At 33.0% G+C, this 18,495-nt stretch overlaps 1 protein-coding gene across 1 annotated transcript; it reads right to left on the reverse strand.

Moving 5' to 3' along the window:
• Window positions 1–7,113: 7,113 nt before the first annotated feature.
• On the reverse strand, window positions 7,114–16,079 carry LOC140052047 (14-3-3 protein zeta-like). The gene is made up of 2 exons (XM_072097426.1): window positions 15,954–16,079; window positions 7,114–9,362 (listed from the first exon to the last, which is right to left on the reverse strand). Exons 1-2 carry the CDS (start codon window positions 15,961–15,963, stop codon window positions 8,638–8,640), a joined length of 735 nt encoding a protein of 244 aa, XP_071953527.1. The 5' UTR covers window positions 15,964–16,079; the 3' UTR covers window positions 7,114–8,637.
• Window positions 16,080–18,495: the final 2,416 nt, after the last annotated feature.

The raw sequence follows: 18,495 nt of genomic DNA on the forward strand, positions 1-18,495 counted from the left end.
TCATCACCTCCTCAACGTGCAACTGCCACGACAGTCAGGGTAAACATGACAAAATGTTTCCTACTTTTTAGGAGTTTTATCAGATAATCTATATTGTTTTTGACTACTCGTTTCACATGACAACAGTGCTGATTTTGCCATTTTTCCTTTAAGTTACCAAGCGGACCATTCGTCTGCCCATAACGACAGGCACCCTGATTAAACATTAACAAATGTGCCTTTAAACAATTCAATTTACAAACACAATAACCAACTGCAATTTGATAATGATGTAATGATGCTTTTACATTTTTTTGCGGTGGGTTTATTTTACAAGGCCCAATCAATATCATCATACCATGAATTCATGCCTTCCTTCCTGTTGTAGACGGATCTGAACACGGCCCGTCCGTTTTACGAGAGCAAATACCTCAATAATGTTAACTGGTTTCCTTATTTATCCATATCATAACAATCAATCTTGAGAAGATTAAAATTCCGAATAAAAAAAAAAGACAAAAGATTTAAACGAATTTAATGAACTTGAGTTCAGGATTTGGCATGGTGCTTTATTTAACAAAATAGAGCCACTTACCGATGTTTTTGGAATAAAAATACTTCGGTCATTACCCCATAAATGCATTGGGGGATTAGGCCTATCTTTCTGTTTGTCTTCTAAACGTGTTTCCAGTTCTGCTGGTAAGTTATTGCGTGTGGTCAAATTCATGTAGACATCAGTTGATTCGGTATATAACAAGATAGAAATACAATTACCATGATATCGTACAAAAATATGTCTTATACATCCAACGTATAACTAACCACAATGTTGCCAAAGTAACGGTATATAATAGTTTAGAAATGATACTCTTCTACTTATTGATATAGATAATCTATCAGATCAGTGTTCGTATTTATGAGATATAAAATATTTTTTTTAAATGAGGCCTATATCATTGTAGAATGTGCTTCAGTGTTGATGTGCTTATTAAAACAATTGTTATACATCCTACAGATTTTAAGAGTAGTTTGTATCCAAAGTGTGTATGTTATGCACACTTAAACACGACATAAACTTAATCTATACAATTCAATTGCAACAATTTATTTTAAGCGTTCGTAAAGTATCTTTTGAATAATATTATAGAATTACATGAGTACATTTAAATTGATAATAGTAGCCTAAATGAGAAAGAGATTCCTATTGCTGTTTCGAACGACCTGCTTTTAAAGCAAACGTTGCTGACGTTATAAATAGGAATTTATATTTATAAACTATATAACAACATTTATGTAGATCAGTTGAACAATGATTTTTTTTTAATTTTAGTCAATCAAAACTAACAGCGATAAATACCGCCACTAACAGGTTTGATACATAAAACAATACAACATCAAAATACGGTTAATTATAACCGAAAAATCGATAAATATTGTTAGGGTGTGTTTACGCAGTCAAAAGTTACCGGATAATTATCCAATAAAAGTTAGCCGATAGCATGGACAAAAAGAATTGTTCATGCCGATAGTAACCGATAAGAGGTTCCGCTCAAGATTATCGGATCATTTCTGACAAATCCGAGTCTGTTGCCTATAGTAATGGACGAGTCTGTCAAAACGCCACAAACAAGTGTTTTTTTAAACTACTCGTATTCATATTATATTCCATATATTCATAAACCTGTACATTAAATCTATATTTGTTTCAAAATTAAAAAATCAAAAATTAAAAAAACTCTTGTCTCGTGTACAAAAATGAAGCTTTTTGTGCAATTAATTGAATTTGAAAAATGCAAATTCAGTTTACTTGTTACCGTACGTTAAGACTGCTCAGGCTTTTGAAAATTGTCTCCTATCTTTTAACACTTAGAGGTCTGAAAATAATAACTATTTCGGCCCATGTTAAAAGAATACTACAAAATTAAGTTTCTTTTTTTTGTAATTTGTGAGGTTATTTATAAACCGATTTTTCTTGAATTTCAATAGGCATGTTCTGTAAGTATATACCTTGTATTGTATTGTATCATGCTAATGAGCAAACATACAAAGAAAGTACTATTCTATTTTGCCAAGTAATACATTAGTATATATCTATTACTGTAGAATCACTGTATTATTGCAATAAGGCACGATTTACAAATAGTTTCTTTCCAGGATCTATTAGAGCCTTAAATATGATGTAGACACATTTTTTTTGTAATGTTTTTGTTTTTGAGTTCGTGTTGTGCCCGTTGGATATTGTGCTCCGCCAACAGAGCAAACAGAATTTCTATGTTTTTCCTAAAACAAATGATAATAAATGATACTTGACTTGACTTGACTTGACTTAATGATGATACAAGATTCAATTTATTTTGTCCAAATATTAAAATGGAAACTAAAATGTGAGTACATTTCATTAAAAAAACATATGAATAAAACTGATGATTTTGATGTTTATCTGCCCAAAACTGTATGTATAAGATGAATGGTTACATAGAATGCTGGTGACATTTGACGCTGATGTGATACGTTTGTGTAGTACGGTATGAGTGTAAAGCTTGGTTCTTTTGAAGGAATAGGCCTATATAATATGTTTCTAGTGCAGGTGTTTAAAGTCTTTGCTTTCTTGATTGTCTTCAAGTACCAACAAAATTATTTCATCGAGGGCCTCTTCAAGTCAGATGTAGGCCTAACGGATGTTAACTGTTAGAGCTACCCTTGTAAAAAGAAGTTGACAAATTAATCTTGATAGATCATAATGAGTGACGCAAACTATTGTTGGGCTCAAGAAAGCATGTTTACACTTTAAAAAAAGTATTGTTTAAAATCTTTTTGATAAATTGTTCGAATTGCGCATTTTTGTTAATACTTTTTCTGGGGTTTTGTGTTTACAATTGATAGTACTGTATTTGTTTTTTATAGTAGCAGTTGCCTGATTAGTTCAACTTCGAAGTTGGTGTAGACATTTGCATCTTTGCAAAATAAAATGTTCTATAATAATTTGTTCCTTATTATTATTATAACGCAGGTTGAGGGCGCTAAATATAACATTTACGAGATCGAAGGTGGTGGCGTAAGCCATAGAAAATAAAAAAATGTTATAATGGTGTGCTCGCCCTGCCTCATCACTAGGCCTATAGCCCTGTCAGTCGTTCCACCACATGAGATCTATTGATGTTGCCGCCATATGATGTGCTGAAAAGGGGGACGTATCATTTTATGAACTCAAAACACAGTAGCTCGCATATCTTTTACTCTAGTCCACCACCAGCGTGGTATTCGAACCCACGACATTCGTGTTGTTGACACGGCGCTCAGTCGACTGAGCTAACCGGTCAACTTGATTATAAAAAGGTTAATACAAGCTCCGTTCTTTCAAGACGACGTTCATGAATATGCATATTTATGACGCCACAATGAACGTAATATTAATATGAAGCACGTATAAATAGACTCAGCTGTTCAGTCATGTACTGTGGCGTAACGGGTACATGCGTGCTATGTTTAGAGTACTCACAGCTCTAGCCCGGGTTGGAATCTCTACGGATTTTTTTAAAATGGAAAATAAATATTGTTTTTGTTTTAATTTGAAGAGATATATTTAGAATGCTAATTTATGAAATATAATTAGGCTATCTTTCCGATTCCTACCGTCACACAAATTTAGAAATATAGCTGCTAGGTCCTCATAAATATCACTTATAATAAAAATAAATAAACTAATAATAAAAATATTAATAATAAGGATGATGGAAAGAAATCTTATGTAGGGGAAATTTACTGTAGGCGGAGATATGCACTCTCGGAGTGCCGTTCTAGTTTTATTTTTAGATGGGACCAGAAACAAATAAAGAAACACAATGTCGGCGTAATAAACATTGAATGGCCAGTGATAGAACATCCATTAAATTTAAATTTGAATTTATTTCAGTGTTCCGAATTTGCCTGTGATTGCTGCACATTCCTGAAGCGATATTCGGAACACTGTCCAGAAAAGTTATTTAGTAGGCCTATTTGGGAAGAAGGTATCGCCGCTGGACAGTTCGGTGCGTTTTGGAATAATTTAAGTGTAAATAAAAAAAAAACAATTTAAAATTAGTTTGAATGCATGTAAATAGGATCGGTTTGTTTAGCGATATATTATATAATTGTTTATATTATACTTAAGCGTGGTTCCCAACCGACGACGTGACAGTGCTGCAAACATCGCTACGGGAAATCAAATTAGTGATTTCACGCAACACAACGCAATGCAAAAGAACACCGGAAAACATAAATAGGCCTACAGCACGTACTAAAATGTACGCGGGGTGATCCCGGACACAGTCTACGACAACTAACGTTTACGACGACGATTTCACGCAGGCGGGGGCAAACACAATTATTGGAAGGGCATTTGCTTATGTTGCGTAGGTTGCGTCGCTAGTGGGAACCAAGCTTAGCTGCATTATTTTTCGGGTTGATGACAACATATATTGATACTTTTTCAATAATAGCATAATAATAGCATCCTCTATCCCATGTCAGTCTAGGCCTAATTGCCTTTTTGGCGGCGGAAGTTGTGACTATCGTTGTTGGATCGTCGAAACTAAAAAGATAAGCGTGGTTTCCACTAGCGACGCAAACGTAACGCAACGCTATGACGTATTGACGCAAAGTGCTGTATTGCGTAATTCACAAGTGGGAACCAACGACGCAACAGTGCTGGGAAAATCGCAGGTTTGATTTCACGCAGGCGGGGGCAAACACAATGATTGAATGGGCATTTTCTTACCATGCGTAGATTGCGTTACGTTGCGTCGCTAGAGTGGGGGAACCAAGCTATAGAAACAAACACTGGACGCAATGTTCCCGAAAACACCGGTAGGTGGCGCTGTACACGACTTACCAAAGAACTTATGACTTCTTTGCTTTTACTGAACACTCTCAAAATATACTGTAGTACTTTCGTAGTGAAAAATCAGGGAAGAGTTAACTCTTCCCTGTGAAAAATCAGGCAATCACCTAGTTCAGATAAGTTCAGAGTTCAAGTTCAGATAATATTTATTTAGATAATAATGAATGAATATATACAAAATAGAAAAAAGATATTAAAGTGAACATAGATAAAGCAGTAATTGGTAGTCATTATTATCATGGATCCCTTCTAGAAGTTAAAAACTTGTCTCGTAGGGACCCACAACAAAACACATTACTAAAAAAATAAAAATAACCTAGAATATATAATTATATAATTTAGGATAAAAAATTACAGTATAATAACGTAACTAACATCTTCTTTATAAATTATATAAATAATTATAAATGAAATAACTACCGATATTGGTAAATGAAAAAAAAAAATATGTATACATAAATTATAATTCCAGTATATATATAGTATATACTATATATACATTATATATAGTATAGATTAAAGATTGCAATAATAAACAACAACTAATATTTTGTGTAAGACATAAATAGTATATGAGTATAAATAATGATAATAAGCATATTAACTAAGCAGTATAATATTTAGATATATAATGATTCTTTAACTTTTTTCGGAAAGTAAATAATGATATTGACGTTTTGATATTTGGTGGGATATGATTCCACAAATTAGGACCTGATATAGTTATAAAAAATTTAGTTTTAGTAAGTCTAGCAAAAGGAATGTTTAAATGAGAAGTTCTTAAATTGTAATTGTGAAATTTGGTACGTTTACAGAGCATATCAATCATAGAAATAGGAAGTTGATTTTTAAAATAATTAAACATAAAACTGGCAACTTTAACATTGTGGATATCCGTTAATTTTAATATACCAAGACGTTTAAAAAGGGGTTCAGATGAGGTTCTATATGGTGAAAAAGTAATAATTCTAGCTGCACGTTTTTGTAATTTAGTTAATCTAGCAATATTAGAAGAGTAATCTGCAGCCCAAATAATGTTACAAAAAAAAAAAAAAATTCCCCAGATATGTATTTGACATTGTATCGCATGGAACGCCTCAAAGCTTGGTAATTTGGTTCCCACTAGCGACGCACCGTAACGCAACATACGCAACGTAAGAAATGCCCTTTCAATAAATGTGTTTGCCCCTGCCTGCGTGAAATCAAACCTGCGATGTTTGCAGAACTTTTGCATCGAAACGCTGAAAAACATACGAAACAGTATATATCTTAGCCAAAAAGTAAATTTTATGATTTTATTTAAATAACCTGTGTCGTCACAAAGAACGTCATCTTTATCTTTTGGGAGGCAATCCGGACCACGGTCCCAATTCTGGACCACTTTTTAGTATAATTTTCAGACCTGCTAGAGTGTTAAAATATTAGGACAGAATTTTCAAAAAGCTGGCGAGCAGTCTTTCAGTAACAAGTAAACTGAAATTTCATTTTCTCGAGAACTAGAGAGAACTGTCCAAAAACCTTCATTTTTGTACAAGAGGCAAGAGTTATAATTTGTGAATCGTAATTTTAAAACACAATTTCATTTAATTTACAAGAAGTTTCGATCAGAAAGATCACCTATAATACGTCAAAGTTGTTATTATTTTAAAATGCTTTGTTTTACAATTTTGTCGATTTAATTGTGTGTTTATACTCTACAGTAGTTATTTCCAACAGGACATTGACCTCGCCTTGCAAAGATATGAACTCTCAACATTCCTTGTATTTGATCTTATGTCTGGCTGCGACAAATACCAACAGTACTGTACTATTCTCAGCAGCAAACTTAGGTAGGTAGGATAGGAGTCTGTGAGTGTGACCCAAGGCAATCTAACAACAGGACATTGAGCTCGCCTTGCCAAGACTCCTTTTATTTGATCTTATGTCTGGCTGCGACAAATAATACCACCAGTACTGTACTATGTACATATTTTCTACGGCTCAGTGTCTGGTAAGGGGCCTGCTACTGATCATGCTGCTGCCACAGCTAAACCCTTTAATATTTGGAGCTCAGCATCCTGTTGGACGTCTGGTTTTCTGTAAAGTCTGGTATTCGGAATGCGCTTTTAATGGGAAAAGGGAATTTGTGATCTTTTAATGATTAGTCCCTCAAGAAAAGTCTGGTTGGGAGAGTTTCCGGACCTGGGCAGAGTCAGATGTATTAACAGAAATTCGTTTGGTTAGAAAGGAGACTGAAGAAAGTAAATACGAGTATGTAAACTGAAAACTTGTTTATTACATCCAATAGGTTTCTATGACAACTGAAGATACAAATTCTACTTTATGTCAATCAATAATGTGCAATAGACATTTTATCAATAGCAAACAGACAGACAAAAGTAAATAACGCACAATTGGGAATTGGTTATTAAGAATAGCAGATCTGCGCATATTGATGACAAATCGACATCAGCAGGCTGGGTCATGAAGACCTAACACAATTCTGGGATGAAATGTCTACCAGTAATTTGAAAAAGCTCAGATGAAAGCAAAAACTTGTCTAAATGCTGTATATAGACTGACTTGGAGCACTAATAATTTCACACATACATACATTATACATACATACATACATATTCCCACACATATTACAGTAATAATTATGATTTTATTTGGAAACTGAAAAATGTATTGATCCAGTGGGTTTGTAATTTCGATTTTGGTACAGATTTGGATTTTACTTTACCAGATCCAATAATTGCTTCAAAAATCTTTATATTAGAATTACACATATTTATATAAAATATTGAAATTGTTTCCAAACCAACAGAAATGGAAAATATACTGTAGCAACCATCATTTAATCTGTTTTATAATTAAAATATTGCTATAAAAATGCTTACATTATAAATTAAAGATGCAATAATATAAAAACGGTGAGATTAAATGTCCACTTGTTGTCATAATGACAGGTTCTTTCACTGTTTTAGAAATGAACTGAAACTGTTTATGAAATAAAAAATAAAAAAACAGAAAAAAAAATGTATTTTCCATTTGGTTTCCTGTGTTTTTAGAAGAAAAACTATCTAATTTTAAAGGTAGCACCAATTGAAAAAAAAAATTAATTGAGGTCTCTTCATAAAAAAAAAAAAAAACAGAAACAATAATGTATTTTCCATTTGGTTTCCTGTGTTTTTAGAAGAAAAACTATCTAGTTTTAAAGGTAGCACCAATTGAAAAAAAAAATTAATTGAGGTCCTGAAATTAAGGATAACTCTTCATTAAATAAATAAATAAAAAAAAAACAGAAACTAAGATGTATTTTCCATTTGGTTTCCTGTGTTCTTAGAAGAAAAACTATCTAGTTTTAAAGGTAGCACCAATTCGAAAAAAAAATTAATTGAGGTCCTGAAATTAAGGATAACTCTTCATTAAATTAAAAAAAAAAAAAACAGAAACAAAGATGTATTTTCCATTTGGTTTCCTGTGTTCTTAGAAGAAAAACTATCTAGTTTTAAAGGTAGCACCAATTGAAAAAATAACCGAAAATTATAAATGAATTTAGCATGGTTGTTTTAAGTCAATTGTTACGCAGCTACAGTACTGTAACTAACTTGTATGAGGATAACACAACATATAAAATAATTGTTGTTAATAGAGAAGTATATTACAGTACTAAATAAATTTGTCCTTTAATGATGGTAGTTTTGACAGATTAAATGTTTTTTTGGTTCAGATAGCACACAAGAAAGTATCGCCAGTTTGTGTTTGATACGTTGGTGACCAAGAGGTTGTTATTCTTAATCAGCATCTTCGCCTTCATGTTCGCTTTCACTTGTCCAGAGCGTCAGGTTGTCTCTTAGTAGTTGCATGATTAGGGTGGAGTCTTTGTAAGAATCTTCTGTGAGCTGGTCAAGTTCTGCAATAGCCTCGTCAAAGCTACTCTTGGCCAGTTCGCATGCTTCCTTAACTTCTCCCTTCATTTCGTAGAAGAAAACAGAGTAGTTGAGTGCAAGACCTAGACGGACTGGATCAGTTGCTACCATTGGAACACCGTAGGCTTCTTTATATGCTTCGCCAGCAGCTTCTATTTCTTTTTTCTTCTCCTCATCTTCAGATACTTCGGCAGCATAACGATGGTAATCTCCTTTCATTTTATAATAAAATACATAATCCTCTTTGTTTTCTTCTTTGACAATTTTATCATTCAGAGTCTCAATAAGCCCCCACACTCTTGTACAGATTTTCTTTAATTCTTCAACGATGTCTTTCTTGAAATTTGCTGCTAGCTCTTTTTTGCGACCTTCATGTTTCTGTTCCATTGACGTTATTACTCGCCATGCCGAACGCTTTGCACCTGCAATATTTTTGAAAGCTACTGAAAATAGGTTGCGTTCCTCTACTTGAAGCTTTTCATTGGTAACGTCCTTGATAACCTCTTCCATAGAATTTGCCATATCATCGTACCGTTCTGCTTGCTCGGCCAACTTGGCCATCTCAACATATTCCTTCCTAGACTTCATTTCTGTAATAAAGATAGAAGGAAAAAATGCTGTTAGTGTTTGTTTTATAGTTAGTGTTACACTTCTTTATGTACGTAAACACTATGTTGTTGTTACCAGATTGCAACCAATTTCATTTAAAAAAGGTCGCACAAATTGGAGATATTAACTTCATGATAGTACAGTATAGCGAATTATTGCTACAGTGAAGACATCATCAGGATTTGGTACGACATACTACTATCCATTTTGTATTCAATAAAATATGGTGCTTCACAATGACAATATGATCCAATACGATGGACGATTAACATGAGTATGGTACTTTAATATGAATTTGAAAATGGTCATTCGTCATTCATAGCCAAATTCTTAAATGTGGGAAAAAGGAATAAGCCCCCTCCACCCCCTTCTACATAAATTAACGTCCAGTTTTGTAGGTGGGATTATACCAGCGACTCAAAAGTGTAGGCTAGATACTCACAATTTCACCGACAAAGGGTGCAATTTACATCATTTGTGGCAAAATTAAAATTTTCTGTGATGCAGATATTTTAATCCGTGATAGATCTGTAATCCAACTTTAATTTTGCCACTTTGTAGATAGAAATTTGTCCCAAAGAGCATTCATCTGTGTTTTAATTCAATGTACAAAGGTCCTTATTACACGTTATATTTTAAAGAAAATTTTTAAATTGTTTAAACATAATTTTTTAAAGATGGTTCTGCTTTCAGTTTTATTAGTGTTGTTACCAAAAAATCACTGATTTTTTAAGGCATCAAACATGTGTACAGTAGTAGTCTGGGTTGGGACAGTGGGAAAGCCACTTCGCGTTTTGACCGTTAAATCGTGTAAAATCGACTTACTTCCGCATTGACGATTTTGAAGCGCCACCTATCGTTGAAAACTGAAACCACGATTTTTCGTCGCCTAGCAAATAAGTGCTGTTTTATTTTAAGCTCTCATGAATATTTAAGAACCGCCCAACATTACCTATTATGGTAAAAGCATTTCCTAATAAGTATTATTGAATAACCAATCGGTTTCCTTCAAAGAAACCGAAGCTAATACAATACATTCGGCGACTGAAGTCGGGACTCGTGAAATTTATAAATGTGGTACGATTTGACTAATGTTTTGTTGTCCATTTTCTGAATAGTCGGAGGTGCATCCCAACAAATTAAAAAAATTATAATCAATTGTTTTATCAAGAATAATATTAGTTTAATCGAGTATGATATATTTCTATCCTGTTCAAAATTTGTTGATGTATTCTCAGGCCTCGAAAGGTAGGTACATTTTCTAGTTGTGAGCGTGGTTTCGGCAACGCGAGACACGTGTGTCAGTATAGGCGATAGCGAGACGTGTCTTGTACTGTGTTGATGCTGATCCGATAGTCGTTAAGTTGTACTGATTACGAGTATCATTGGTCCTGGCCGGCCTAGCCTGGTGATCTGATCCCCGCAAAAAAAAAAAAACTTTTTTCCAATCAGTATTAATATTATTATTTTGTTTTTCATTTATTATTTGATTTATTAGGCTCAATAGATGCCTAGCTAGACTACTAGTAGGCCTAGATTATATAAATAATAATAGTAAATACTGTAATTTAATTAATAAAATACAGCTTCCATTTGCCTTACTTTTATGTCATCATATAATATTATAATTATATATACAACCAGACATTAACATTTTTTTAAAAATAATATTTATTATTTTTTCTGACACTTTCAGGAATCGTTGTTGATGATGCAGAGTTTTTGTGACTTCAAACTGAGAGTGAAGTGGATAAAAAGATGACACCGGTACCTACAGACATTGTCATACCCAAACTATAATTTAATTATTTAAAACAAAATGTTGAATTACAAATATGTATGTTGCAGAGGATTTAGATGAATTACAATACAAATATTTATGTTGAATGCAAACCTACTACACTATACTCTGTAAATTATGTTATTGTCATGTGGTAGACCTTAAAAATTGAATATTTATTGTATGTTAGGCCTATTTTATATTTTATTAATACTGTATTAGTTTAATATTACTATTATTATAATTTATATTATACAGTACTAGTTTGTACATGTTTTTACCAAAAAAAAATGAATAAATAATTTGTTATTCAATCTAATTGCTTGTTTGTTCATCAATAACAAAACAATTGTAAGCAAGTATATAACAGTTCTTGTTAGACGCTTATTTCAGGTCATATTATTAATATTAGCTAGGCCCGACGCGCCCGATCACAACGTCACTAAGTGACTTTCCGCCCCTGGAACAATCGGTCGCTAATATGGCTAGGCCTCGGACTCGTATAAAAGCTATTATAATAGTTATGATAAATATTCCTCAACTAAAATGTATACTGTGATAAATAAACAAGTAATAATATACGTTGTATTGGAATGTATTTATTTATATGAATTCTTATACGCGGACAATTATAAACATCGCGTATATCGTTCGATATAAATAAATTCATAAACACGATGACGATGTGTTTACAAAATGGCGGTTTCGCTAGTTTTCGATGGAACAAATAGTGGTACCTTTAGTTTGAATAGTCGGAGCTGCATCCCAACCACCGAATTTTGTATCTTAATATCGTATTCTGTAGATTATTAATTTTTCTAACAGGGATTTTAAATTCAGGACTGTTCAATTTTTCTAAATATTTTATTTTAATGATTTTCTAGGGTACAATTTCGAAAAAAAGACATTGGTTGATTTTGCCATTAAATTACAGATTATCGTTTTGTTAAAATACATTTAATTTTACATGACAATATATTAAAACCATTTATGAATTTATTTCACTAACAATATTTTTCCGATAATCAGCTAAATTTACAAATATTGTGTTTTTCCAACACCCTAAAATTTAGCAATTTTGAACTAAATTAGAAAAGTAGGGCGCCCTCTCCGAGTCGAAATTTGACACGATTTGTCGACTGGCTGTCCCACTGGGGAGGCTCTAGAAACAAACAACAATTACCATGGGATATTAAACTTCATTTTTGCTAACTATATAATGTAATAACTAGAACAAAATATATTTAAAATGTATGGTTAAATACAATACACTGGTATAGCAGAAAAACATAATCGAGGGAAAAAAAGACATTAAAACTTGAGATAGTTTGGGATCGGCAGCACCACACTGAATGCATCTACATGTAAATACAATTTTATTCAGTAGTAAAACACACACCTTAATCTAAAGAAGCCTAGTGTAGTACAGTACAGTGTATGAGTCACTAAACCAAGAATATTCTACATGGCCTCATCGTCAATAGACATGTAATTAATTATTCATTTGCTAGCAAATGGCAAACACTGCACAGTTACCTTTAAATTGATTTATGCAGTTTTTTTTTGCTATAATGGTTGACTACATGCCTACATCCTTTAATTTTTAACTGTGGCTAAGCTGAGTTGAACTTGATTACTACAATTTACTTTCTGTGTTTTTGTATTTTTGTTGATCGTCATTGTCCATACTGTACATTAGAAATAATTAAATTAATTCAAATTTTATATCAGACAATTTTCCATATGGTATAATACATTACAAAAAAAAAATACAAGATGAAGGAGAGTGGACCAAAGCTTTTATCTATTGGTAATGGTATATTATACCTCTCCATTTGTACTGTAGTCCATCAACAAATATATACAAATTAACATTCTGTTTTCGTTTTTCATTATTCTTGTAAGAAATCGGTAAGTCGAAATCCTCAAATATTCATAAAATGATGGAATATTGTTTTCCACAAACAAATTCCTCACACTAACAATATCTGGGTACACTATCAATATGATCTGAACAAACATCTCTAATTAAATGGGATGGTTGGGATAGAGTAGTAACTATATCATTCATTTCACACATAGTACATTGACTAACATTACTCTATGGTGTAAAATGGTAATACAGTATTTTAGTAATATAATATAAGAGTAAGACCAAATGATTATTCACGTCACCCTTTTTGGAGTCGCATGGCATAGTACAGTATAAATAGCTTTTTTACTATAGTATAACTAGAAAAATTGCTACTGAATTAGTCTCTAATTAAATTTAACTAAGAACATTTCAATACCAAAAAAAATAGTTTTGTAAAGGGGGTAATTTGGGGTGGGGTGAGGGGGGGGGGAGTGGTACTTGATGGGTAATGCAAAGTTGACTGCTAAAATTATAAAGGGTGTCTAGAAAACTCAGATATCTGAGTTTTCTAGATCTAGAAAACTTAGATATCTGACTTTTCTAGATCTAGAAAACTCCGATATCAATCCGAGTTTTCTAGTTCCAAAATGGAAACCTAGAAAACCCAGATCATCAAATGGATCATTCCATTATTATTAAAGGGTAGCATATTTGAAATACTACACAGTATATTATACGTTTTCTTACTAATAATAATAATTATTGTAACTTGTAGTAGCAGCCTACGACTTTAAATTTAAGAAATACAGGCTTAGCATTTAGGCCTAGCTAAGCAAACTCAATTCAAGGCTCAACGTGTGGTGCGCTATCGCGATGTATCGCGAAGAGTATGGCTGGTCCTACAGTACTAGACTACAAGTGGTCAACTCGTACCCAAAATAACTCGTACCTATTCCCAACTTGGCTAACTCATACCTCAACCAACTCGTACCCACAACAACTCGTACATGCCTCATTTTTAAGTCTACATTTTAACGGTAACATGCACTGTATTTTCTTTATGATTTAAGCCGTAGGCCGCTTCTACATGTTACAATATTAGTAAGAAAACGTACACAGTAATCAGTTTAATAATACTCTAGTATTTCAAATGACCTACCTGCTGATTAATAATGGAACGATCCAAATGACCTACCAACCAATCAAATGATGATCTGAGTTTTCTAGTTCCATTTTGGAACTAGAAAAGACAGATATTGATATCTGAGATTTCTAGATCTAGAAAAGTCAGATATATCTGAGTTTTCTAGATCTAGAAAAGTCTGATATCTGAGATCTGAGTTTTCTTGACACCCAATAAAAACTAATGAATTACTAGATATCACAGTATTTTTGACAGATTAATTGACCCAACGAATGTCATGGATTGCTCACTACAGTGTAACAAGTTTGAATTCATTGAAATTAAAATCTTGTCTTACTACAGTATAGGTAAATGTGTATACATGCTTGGCGTATCCTTTGCTCATTACTGTAACAAGTTGCAACATGTTCGTTTAAGTAAAGCCTGGTTTCCATAAAATCGCTACACGACAGAGCGTAGCGATTCTTTGGAAACGCTAGAATTTATTGGGAATCTAGTACGCGAGCGCAAAATATTCTTTGGTACGCGTATACGCTTCATCGCCGACAAAATCGGCAAAGTTGAACATGGTTGAACTTTGCCGATTTGACTGCGATGAATCGGGGAGCCTTCCCGATTGCGTCGGCGACATCTGCGCGTGTAGCGATTTTAATGGAAACGCTGTAGCGACGATTTTATGGAAACCAGGCTTAAAGCTAGCTACAGTAGTCAGGTGTATATTATTTCAATTACAACAAAAACACTGAACCTTGTGTATGTGGTGTGTGTAGAGAGACGTTCTTGGTAGAAATAAATTGGTAGGTAAAGAGTCCATTAATTATGGGGGTGTTCACTATTTAAGAAACCTAAACATGTCCCCCGACAAAATGTCAAAATTATTATAATTACTGACCATCAATCGATGGTGTGTAAATGTCCGTCACTTTACCACTAAAAATATCATAAACAGTGCGTCAAAATGGGTGCGTCATGGTCACCTAAAGGTAAGTCACATTTTTATTATGGTATTAATAAGGTATGACGCACATCGGAACAAATGGTACACTCTTTGTTTAGTGGGTCATACAATTGACGTGCATTAGTATTCTATACTCAGGGAAAAATTTCATTTTAAAATTTTGTTTAGCAATATTGCGAATCAAACTGATTTTTTAGTCGAGAATCATAGTTTTCTATCGTATTTTTTGCTACACAATTGTAGAAATGTGTAGCAAGAAGGTTGTTTTGTATAGCTTTTTGCTATGCTACACTGGCGAAATTATTCCCGGATACTGTATATACTATACAGTACTACAGAGTATCACATACACTTTTCTACTCAGTTACAATATATATCAGTGATGTAAATCGGTTCTCTTATTGGTGGTGTACTGATAATTACTGTACTTGAAGTTGAATATCAAGAAAACAAAAGAGGTTGTTATTGATTATAGGATACGTGAGTCGATAAAAACCAGTGAGCTGACAATTATGAATGATAAGGTTGAGATTGTAAAACATCATTATAGGTACAATAATTGATGATAAACTTGAAAACTTTTTAAAACTCATGCGTGAGACTCGCGCATTATGAGTGAGAGTTTTAAGGTATATTATAAGACAATAATGGTATGGTGGTAGCCTAGAATAGGCCTACCTAGGCCTAGGCCCACAAATGTGTGCACGACGTATCCTTTTGCTGCCTGGGCCTGGTCAGTGTGGTTGTTCTGACCACCACCACCTTCACCACCATCAGGCAACACAACTCTTGTTGTTTAAATTAAATTTGGGCACGCATTAAATCAAACACTTACCGACTGTCATGTCACTTGACAAATATGCCTTTGAAAAAGTATTCAATTTTATTTAAATTTCACAAATATAGCAAAATAAATCAGCCTTTATCTCACTATCTAGAATGGTCACACCCTTTACCGCCGTTAACTTGTGAGGAGAAATCAGGATTTATTTAAATGAGATATAGCGCCCTCTCTAAAAATATTCATTGTTTTAGGGCTCATCATATTGATCACATTATTCACACATTTTCTAATTGAATACGAATTGGAAAATCTGAAAATTCGTACACTTACAAATGTTCATGTTATTCACATTTCTAATAAATTTATTTGTTTATTTCTAAATAATAAATTCTAGAACTTGCTTTTCCTACTGATTCCAATTAGCGAAACCGGCGAGATCAGACTAAAAGGCCTACATGCCTACATTCACTTTCAAAATTAATATTTCAACCGTTTATTTGAATCAACCCACCCACATTTAATAGTGTGCTTGTTACTTGTTTGGATATTGATTTATTTTACGATAGTTTAAATGTATTTAAGGGTGAAATTGTTAAATCTCTTCAATGTTCCAATCTTTGTTGTTTATGTTATTTTTGCTTATTTGAATTTATTATTATAGTTTATTATGTTTAGATTCGACCTGTTGGTGGCGGTTTCACCGCTGTTGGTTGTGAACTAAATAAAATATAAAAATAAAATAAAATGAAAGGCCTATATAAATGCGTAGTATACGGCTGATATTTTATTTTACTTACTTTGGAAGTGTGCCACTGTTTCAAAAGTGTTGCTTCCAAATAAATTATTATTATTATTCGAGCGACACATTATTATGTGGAATATTCATTTAATCAAATACCAATTACCCATTACATTATAAGTAAGCAGTTGTAAGTTTGTTAATACGTAGGCCTAGTTTATTCTGTTTTGGATCGTTACCATTATCCGATAGGGGTGCTAAACGGATTTTTCCTTTTCGTAATTGTATCCTCTCTTCAAAGAGAGAGGGCTATATTGTCGGTTTATCCAGGTAAGCAGGCACGAAATAGACTGTTAATCTTAATATTTGTATTTATTTATTTTGTTTTTAATATCTCAGTCTTTTAGTGGAGGTTTTTTTAAAAATCTATGTTGGCTGATTGAATTATAAAGAATATTTAAAACCTAAAAACACTCAGAAACGATACCTTCGAAATGCAAAGAAACCAGACAGAATAGATGGTTGAGTGGATTACGTAACTTTAAATCATATTTAAGTTAGTTTATAAGTTCTTATCTCACAGTTTATTAACTGATTGTTTGGAATGTTGTGTTCAGCGAATGAATTATGCATTTGAAAGTTGATTAACTCAAGTTAATCTTGCATAAAAATTACATTTTGGCATATCTATTCTAGAATAACAATTTTACAGTAGAGCTGTCTTTTGGGACCTCAATTCAGAGGAAACCATAAAGACACTTTATTGGGGCCCGAAATATATGCACTGATGAAGGGCTGTTTACTTTATCGTTTTGATTTAGCTTTTCGCTTTTTATTTTTGCCACTAATACTCACAGCATTGTCATCTTTTTCAGTAATTTGCCTTTGGATTTATATAAATATATATAATTTGAAACGATAAAGATGAGGAAATCTGTGAGAATGAGAAAAAGTCGCCCCAACCGAGACTCGAACTCGGACCGCCTTCTTGATATGCAGATGTCCTAACCATTAGAGAGTTCGAGTCTCGGTTGGGGCGACTTTTTCTCATTCTCAAAGATTTCCTCATCTTTATCGTTTAAAATTAATTAATTAAATTTCAGTATATCACCGGGCGGTTTAGAATTAATGTTCTTTGCCTGTTGTGTTTATATAAATATATATATATATATTTAGAATTAATGTTCTTTGCCTATTGTGTTTATATATATATATATATATATAAACTTTATTTATTCACGAGACTGTATCGACATTGAGACTATTCCATATGATTGCTCCACGATAAGACTGACTTCGTTTTTTAAAATCGGTTTTGGCTTCGGGATGAATAGATGTGTATCACTGTGCCTTAAATTAGAATAATTTATATCATTGTATGTAAACATATTATTTAGGAAAGGTGGAGCATTACCATACCTTATAAATAGCCATACAACATTTGTATCTATCAGATAAAGGTGACCAATTCATTTGTCTTAATGCCTGAGCATTACTAGGTGTGTCCCATGTTAGACCACACACGATTCGAGCTGTTCTGTTTTAGATAGTCTGAACTCTTTTCATTAGAGAATTCGACTACTATTTCCCACAAGTAATGTTACAGTAGCTCAAGTGAGGTTTTACAATAGAGTTTGCAATATTTTTAAATATATGTTTTGTGGAAAATAATATCTACATCGTCTGGGCATACCCAGTCCATTTAGAGCTTTACCACGAATGTATTCCATTTGATTTTTCCATGATAAATTTTTGTCTATTATGATACCGAGATGTTTGCAATTCGAATGTGTGGTACAACATCATTATCTATATTAACAGATCTATCTAACTAACAGAACCCCAATAGGGGTT

Source organism: Antedon mediterranea, chromosome 6, assembly GCF_964355755.1.
Source record: "Antedon mediterranea chromosome 6, ecAntMedi1.1, whole genome shotgun sequence".
Lineage (NCBI taxonomy): Eukaryota > Metazoa > Echinodermata > Crinoidea > Comatulida > Antedonidae > Antedon > Antedon mediterranea.